Here is an 8845-nt window from a genome sequence, read left to right on the forward strand (position 1 = left end):
CGCTAAGTGGTGCTTGGCGGGCACGTCGATCCTGACAGTTTAGAAATTCTGATGGATGCATATTTCTCCATGAACAAAAACATAACATCACGTCTCAGATCACAGCTCTCTATACCAGTGCTTCACTGAAGGAGACGTTCAATGTGACATCTTGAGAATCCCCAAGTTCCTGGACATTAGAGCCAACCTATACGTGTGTGCTGTGTGGCGTCCGGCATGCCCGCTGAACTTGGAGATCCACAGGGATGTGTTCTGGCACCTACTCTCTTCAGTGCTTGCATGGACTGGGTGCTGGGTAGGGTTCTGGAGTCCAGCATCTCAGGTGCTTTTATTGGCAAGGAAATGTTTGCAGACTTTGATTTTATAGGAGACGATGTGATCTTTGTGGAATCAATGGAACCCCCAGATATGGCACTTGAAAAGATGAACGAGTAATTATAGTGTTGGGATTGAAATTATCTTTGATTAAGACTCAGATCTAGCCACCAGGTGTGTATCGGTATATTGTGAACATGTCAAACATAGTGGGAAATTCACTTATCTTAGCAGTGACATATGTCTCTGATGCTAATCACTTTGATCTTGATGCTGTGTTTGATTTTTGGCCTCTGTTTCTGATTTATTTGACCTTGTATGAGGACTGCTAATTATTTCAGTTATCAGCATCATTTGGTTGGATGTTTTTTTCCCCACTGACATCTGTCTGTTTTGTTCCTGTTGTCAGGATCAAAGGAATCTGGATCAAAGGTCAGCATCTAACCACTGATCCAGATTCCTTTGATCCTGGCTACAGCACCAGTGTACATCAGACAGACAACGGTTAATGAGGTCAGGATCAAAGTGTAACAGTGAGGATCAAAATGAATAGACTCAAATATTAGGATCAAAGATGAATTATCAGGATTAAACACTGGAATTAATGTTCAAGAATCAGGATGTAAAGCCAGGAAAAAAAAGCTGAGTGACCAGGATCAGAGGTCAACAAATAAGCCCAAAGCTTAGGATCATAGATGGGCCTTCAGGATAAAAACTGGATCTTCTATCTATCATCAGGTCTAAAGTTAGAATAAAAGCTGAATGACCAGGATCAGGGAATCAACAATCAGACTGAAAGGATCAAAGATGAGAGTTTTGGGATCAAAGCTCTGGATTCTAAAAATAGTATTAAAGTCTGTTATTGTCACCATCATCTAATGTTGTCATGTTTGACAACCAAATATTCTAAATAAAGAAAATATGAAATTTAAAATTCACATGAATATCACATTTTTAATAAGAACAAATAAGGGCGATTACTATTACAGTGGAATAGATATAAATCTGTGAATTAAACTGACATCAGTTAAATAACTGAGTAAAATGATCATCACACAGCAGTTATGGAACTTTACTGAGTGTTTGTCAGATATTTGACAGTGTTCGCTCCTCATCTGTCACAAGACTGTAGTCCAGCTTCTTCAGATGAGGCAGAGTAGAAATCACATGTTTCCTACACAAAAAAGAACAATTGTTCACCACTGAATGATTCACATTCAGATCAAATAAAATGTGACAGTTAAAGTGACATTTGGAACCAAGTAGGTGAGACAATATTTGAAGATAAGACATTCAGTGCCCTCCAAAGGTATGCAGCATCTTGCTATTTCACACATTTTAATTTGTTTATGGCATTTCATATACAAAAAGTAAATCAGGCTTCTCAATATAAAAATTTCAAGAAATATCTTCCTTAGACTCAAACTGCAAGTAAATCTCTCAAACTTGATATAAAGGAATTAAAATTATAAAAGCCAAGATGATGGGTTGCATAAGTAATGCGCTCTTATGGTATAATACCTGTAAATCAGTTTTATTGCCAGTTTTCTTCAGACAAGTCAGGGGATGGATACATGAACATTTCCAAGTCACTGAACATGTTTTGGACTTTATTTACATCAGTTATGAAGAAATACAAACTGTATGACACTCTATGTTAAAACTGTATGGAGTAGACGGTTCTCAAAAACCTGAGTGACTGTGCAAGAAGAGTGAGGAAAGCCACCAAGACACCCAGACAACCCAGAAGTTATAGGCTTCTGTGGCTGTGATTGGAGAAATTATGCACAATGCATGTTTTGCACTTTGTTCATGTATCCATTCCCTGAGTTGTCTGAAGAAAACTGGCAATAAAACTGGTTATTTACAGGTATTATACCAAAGGGGCCCATACAACCCATCATCTTGGCTTTTATATTTTTTAATAAATTAATATCAAATTGTAGATATTTGCTTTCAGTTTGTGTTTAAAGATGATAATTTTGGAAATTTTTATATTGAAAAGCCTGCTTAACTTTTTATATGTGAAACGGCATACACAAATTACAATATGTGATATATCGAGGGGCTCAATACTTTTGGAGGGCATTGTATTTGTGAAAAAACTGAAAAAGGTCCCCTCCCTCCTTCCCTCCAAAAAAATAAAAAAAATAAAACCCTTTTCTACCTGTAGTTTTTAGTGGTCTCGATGGCGTTTCCGTGTAAGGTGATGGTGTGTAGGTACGGCAAGTGTCCCAGTTTATCCACCTCTGACAGAATGTAAATGTTGTTGCCATGAAGGTAGAGCACACGTAGCTCATGCAACTCACACAAGACCTGAAACACAAGAAAAATTCAGGTAATATGTGAAATATTTCCAAAAACACAGAGTGCATTTGGTTTGTGAGTACGACACACACAAAAAAATAATAATAATAACTGTAGTCCTAATACGATAATATGATGGAAAACTTTGAAATATTAGACCATAAACACACATAAAAATAATATTTTATTATTATATTTCAGCTAATTTGAATAATACTGTGAATAAATGAAAAATACAAATTGCATCATTGGGCAATATGTATAGTATAATATAGCATATATTCAGTGGCAGCACCAAGGAGGGGCTTGGGGGGGGGCTTAAGCCCCCCAATAATGAGCCAAGCTCCCCCTCAGCTCTCCCAGTAATTCTGCCAATAATTATGTTTACTTACTTGTATCAAATGGTTATGACCTCGGTGTTAAATTGGCAATAAATCTTTGATATAGACAATTTGTGTAAGATTGATTCCATGCATTGTCTTGAGCACCATTTCAATGAATTCAGTTTGTATACCTATGTGCAAGTTTACTGAACTTGCAATCATTCTGAGTGATGTGTGTGTGCGTTGATACCACATTTTAGAGGAGCACGGGTGACTAAAACACATACCTTGGTATTTATAAAGCAAAAACCCCTGGCAAAAATTATGGAATCACCGGCCTCGGAGGATGTTCATTCAGTTGTTTAATTTTGTAGAAAAAAAGCAGATCACAGACATGACACAAAACTAAAGTCATTTCAAATGGCAACTTTCTGGCTTTAAGAAACACTATAAGAAATCAAGAAAAAAAAGATTGTGGCAGTCAGTAACGGTTACTTTTTTAGACCAAGCAGAGGAAAAAATCACCCTGTAAGTTTTCATCCCCCAAATTAACACCTGCATCAAATCAGATCTGCTCATGACACTGACCCTATGTGTCTTTTTGCAAGGAATGTTTTTGCAGTTTTTGCTCTATGGCAAGATGCATTATCATCTTGAAAAATGATTTCATCATCCCCAAACATCCTTTCAATTGTCCAAAATATCAACATAAACTTGTGCATTTATTGATGATGTAATGACAGCCATCTCCCCAGTGCCTTTACCTGACATGCAGCCCCATATCATCAATGGCTGTGGAAATTTACATGTTCTCTTCAAGCAGTCATCTTTATAAATCTCATTGGAAAGGCACCAAACAAAAGTTCCAGCATCATCACCTTGCCCAATGCAGATTCGAGATTCATCACTGAATATGACTTTCATCCAGTCATCCACAGTCCACAATTGCTTTTCCTTAGCCCATTGTAACCTTGTTTTTTTCTGTTTAGGTGTTAATGATGCCTTTTGTTTAGCTTTTCTGTATGTAAATCCCATTTCCTTTAGGCAGTTTCTTACAGTTCGGTCACAGACGTTGACTCCAGTTTCCTCCCATTCGTTCCTCATTTGTTTTGTTGTACATTTTTCGATTTTTGAGACATATTGCTTTAAGTTTTCTGTCTTGACGCTTTGATGTCTTCCTTGGTCTACCAGTATGTTTGCCTTTAACAACCTTCCCATGTTGTTTGTATTTGGTCCAGAGTTTAGACACAGCTGACTGTGAACAACCAACATCTTTTGCAACATTGCGTGATGATTTACTCTCTTTTAAGAGTTTGATAATCCTCTCCTTTGTTTCAATTGACATCTCTCGTGTTGGAGCCATGATTCATGTCAGTCCACTTGGTGCAACAGCTCTCCAAGGTGTGTTCACTCCTTTTTAGATGCAGACTAACGAGCAGATCTGATATGATGCAGGTGTTAGTTTTGGGGATGAAAATTTACAGGGTGATTCCATAATTTTTTCCTCAGAATTGAGTGATTCCATATTTTTTTCCTCTGCTTGGTCTAAAAAAGTAACCGTTACTGACTGCTACAATCTTTTTTTCTTGATTTCTTATAGTGTTTCTTAAAGCCAGAAAGTTGCCATTTGAAATGACTTTAGTTTTGTGTCATGTCTGTGATCTGCTTTTTTTCTACAAAATTAAACAACTGAATGAACATCCTCCGAGGCCGGTGATTCCATAATTTTTGCCAGGGGTTATATATAGTTCATTCCGACGACATTTTGTGGAGCCCCTCCAACTTTTACCCCAGCCCCCCCCCAACAAAAATTTCCTGGCGCCTCCACTGTACGTATATATTATAATAGACAGTATACTACAATATATAATATAGTTCATTTAGCACAAATACATTAAATTTTCAGATTTTTTAAAATTTATTATAAATTAACATAACTTGTTTAAGTTCATCACTTTCCTCAAATTGTTTGTGCTACAATAATTTTTCAGGTTTAAAACAGAAAATAGCAAAAGTTAAACAACATCTTCATTTCGTTCGAGATGTGATCCACAACGTGCGGGCTGAGACTGTCTGAACCAAGTCCACATGTGAACATGAAACAATTATCCCATTGAGTCTGTTGGAGTTTCTGTATCACAGGAAACAGAAAAAAACTAACAAAACAGAACATGTGTGAAGAGAAACCTCACCGGTTCTATTTGTGTGAGATGGTTGAAGGACACGTCCAGCCAGCCAAGCTGCACAGGTTCAGCCAGCAGGTTGTTGATCAGGTATTGAAGGCCGCTCAGACAGCAGAGCCTGTTGTTATTGAGGCGTAAAGCTCGGCTCAGGTATTTCCCCTCGGAGTTTTTGTGCAAAGTCCGCAGGCTGGCCCTGGGCTCCTTCAACAGCACACCTGACAAAACACAAGAGTCACGTACAACAATTTGTCCTTGATCGTTTTCATTTTTACTTCATGGAAAGACTTAACTTGTTAAACCGTGTAATTACGGCAGCGCGTTTGAGTCAGTTTGTGCCCATTCCACTTGTATAAAGATGACACACTGTGCTCTCTCACGGACAGCAGCGAGGGAGGAGCAACATGCCGCCTGGAAATGAACTAATTATCTGTACGGCGATAATGCGGAGAAAATCACTGCAAGGATTAATGCGGTCACTAATATGTTTATCTTCCTGCACTAATCATGTCTTAATCAATGTCTTGATCCTAATCTGACCACTGTATCAACAAGTGAACACATGATTACCTAGAGGTTATTTTCCCATTTGCTTGTACTGTGCCATCCAAAAGTATCGGAACACATGGTATTTCACACATTTTATATTGTTTATGTAATTTCAAATACAAAAATAACAATTTCTAAAATTATCTTTCTTAAACTCAAACAGAAAGCAAATCTCTACAACTTGCTATAAATTAATTAAAAATATAAAAGCCAAGATGACGGGTTGCATAAGTAATGGAATGCTTTGGTATAATACCTGTAAATAACCAGTTTTATTGCCAATTTTCTTCAGAAAAGTCAGGGGATGGATACATGAACATTTCCAAGTTCACTGAATATGTCTTGGATGTTAATTGCGTCAATTATTAAGAAATACAAAGAGAATATGAAGAGAAGTACCATAGAGTGCCATACTGTTTGTATTTCTCCATAACTAATGTAAATAAAGTCCAAAACACTTGGACATGTTCATGTATCCATCCCCTGACTTGTCTCAAGAAAACTGGCAATAAAACTGGTTATTTACAGGTATTATACCAAAGCATTCCATTACTTATGCAACCCGTCATCTTGGCTTTTATATGAAGTTGTAGATATTGAGTTTAAGGAAGATAATTTTAGAATTTTCTATTTTCTTTTTGTATTTGAAGTTGCATAAACAAATTAAAATGTGTGAAATACCAAGTGTTACAATACTTTTGGAGGGCACTGTGTATTTGTTAAGTTACATTCAATTATTTCAATGAAATTTGTGGAAAAGTCTTGAGTCAAGTAAAAGGTGATGTGGATCTGGATATTGGGTATACAAACCTGTAATATTTAGTATTTAATCCTGTTTCCTTTGATCTGAATCATGTCTTTGATCACTAATCATGATTGCATTCATCCTGCAATCTGGATTGCAGGATGAATGCAATGTGGATTGATGATTATTTCAATTATTCGAATCAAAAGTCAGGGTACACCACTTAATCCTGTTTTGTTTTATTCTGATCAAGGCATGACATGCTTCATGGCCAAAGTATGACAGACAGACAAACAAACAAACTGCAATAAAAATATACCAGCCTCTTTGAGGCAAAGATCGGCAATCACAATCAAAGTGTTTGTGATTAAAGATCATGTTCAAAGTGCATCCAACAGGATCAAATATCCAACTCAAAGTACATCAAAACAGATCAACAGTTACAATCAAAGATGCTTTTTGCAGAAAGTTCAGGATGAAAGATATGTGATTAACATAAAAGATAAGGTATAAAGTGCATCAAACTCATAGATACATGTTTATGATCAAGGATCAGGACCAAAGTGCATAAAAATTATCAAACAGGATCAAAGAGCACATAGGATCAAAGAGCACAATCAAATTCCATCACACAGAATCAAGGATCAGGATCAAAATGGGTTAAACAGTGATTGGGATAAAATATCAGAATCAAAGTCCATGTAGGATGATCAAATAGGTGTGTTGAGGGTCAAGAGTCAGGATGAAAGTGCATCAAACATCAGAATCTAAATGCATCACACAGGATCAAGTGTCAGGATCAAAGCCAAATATACAGGTTCAAAGGTCATGATTCAAGATAAGTGATCAGGATCAAAGTGCATGAAATTTAATCAAAACATCATAATAAAAGATTAGTGATAAGAAGCAAAGGTCAACAATTAGGATCAAAGCTAAATGATCAGGATGAAATGTAATCGAACAAAAGTCAAGATCGAAGATTAGTGATCACAAATGAACAAATGGGAACAGAGACTAAGATCTGAAACATTTGTGAGCAAACAGGATGACAGAATGTTAGAGAAGAAATGAAAGGAATAACCCTCTCATAATGAAATGGCGGGGGGGGGGGGGGGTCAGAGATGTAAATAGAGGACTGGTGGACGTTGGCAAAGTATGCACTCTAGTGCTTCCCTGTTTTCCATTCTAGCCTTTACAAATCGTTTTTGGGCAGGTGCACAGAATGATAACCTGCTGGACTCTGGGTATGAAATGTACTGGTTTTGTTAAAAATGTGAGAATTTTGGAGTGTTCATACAATAACAACGTTTTGGGATCTAACCACACTGATCACCTGTTAGTTTTAAGAGCTACTTCAGTCGAACAAAACACAGTATAAATAACTAAATACTTGTGCTGTAACGGCTGCTGACGTAGCGCCCCCCACTGGCTGCGCCCCTGTTGCTGCCATTAACGGTTTTCAAACAAAAAAAAAAAAGTTGAAGTCGAAACGCAACAAATTTGAACTTTTAATGCAGCAAACACGCTTAAACTGCCGCTACACATCACTTAAACAAATCATGAACCCCCCCCCCCCAAAAAAAACAGGAATCTTGATGAAAATAACGAACGCACGTGACGTGCTGTAATATGTGAAACATGTGACCTGATACGCTTTCGAGCTCTTGGAACGACAGATCCACAGGAGGGCCGAACATGGTCGTGCGCGTGCGCGTGACGGGCGTCTCAGGTGAGTTCAATTGAAGCTGCTTCCAGATGATTTTTATTCCAAACTACCTGATTCGCGCGCGTCCATGACGTAATAAAGGTTGTTGGCGCGCGACAGCAGTCAATAGGCTCCGCGCAATTCACACGTGCAATAATAGTAATAATGTCTTATTATTCTACAGTAATTATTATGAATCACAGCATAATGATAATAAATAAATGATCGTTATTGTGAGAATTTGAAATAATTTTATTAATTTAGTTTAGTTTTTTTATTTTATTTAAATTAAAATAAATTGGGGGGAAAAAAATCATTTTGTTTAAATTCCAGACAAACTCATTTATGGGCCTGAAACTAAACTGTGATGGACATGTCTCACGCTGAAGGTTGAGTCACCATAGCAACCACACGCAAGGTGACAATCCTGCAGGTGAAAAACAAGTATTTAAGGTTTTGCTTTGCCAAATGTGTTATCCAAATGTAAAAGTTCCCTTTACAGAGTCTTATATGTGCAGGTCAGGTGAGCTGGCTTCTATTTAAATTACACAGGTGTCACTCTGTTAAATGAGAAAGCTGTCCAAGGTGCATCGCTGCCGGACGCTAGAGTTTGGCGGATCTATCCTAATAGCGATACCAACGCTGGTATTGATATTGAACGACCTCGTGTATAAAGATCAATACTCAAGCTTTTTTCTCTCCCGCACACACTGACTGCTGA

The 8845-nt window shown here is 37.4% G+C and overlaps 1 protein-coding gene across 1 annotated transcript; it reads right to left on the reverse strand.

The window, feature by feature from the left end:
- Window positions 1-1401: 1401 nt before the first annotated feature.
- Window positions 1402-8167, reverse strand: LOC117531144 (leucine-rich repeat-containing protein 51-like). Its single transcript, XM_034194180.1, has 4 exons — window positions 8065-8167; window positions 5138-5343; window positions 2483-2631; window positions 1402-1489 (listed from the first exon to the last, which is right to left on the reverse strand). The coding sequence occupies exons 1-4, from the start codon at window positions 8114-8116 to the stop codon at window positions 1402-1404; spliced, it is 495 nt and encodes a 164-aa protein (XP_034050071.1). The 5' UTR covers window positions 8117-8167.
- Window positions 8168-8845: the final 678 nt, after the last annotated feature.

Source organism: Thalassophryne amazonica, chromosome 18 (genome assembly GCF_902500255.1).
Source record: "Thalassophryne amazonica chromosome 18, fThaAma1.1, whole genome shotgun sequence".
In the NCBI taxonomy this organism is placed as follows: domain Eukaryota; kingdom Metazoa; phylum Chordata; class Actinopteri; order Batrachoidiformes; family Batrachoididae; genus Thalassophryne; species Thalassophryne amazonica.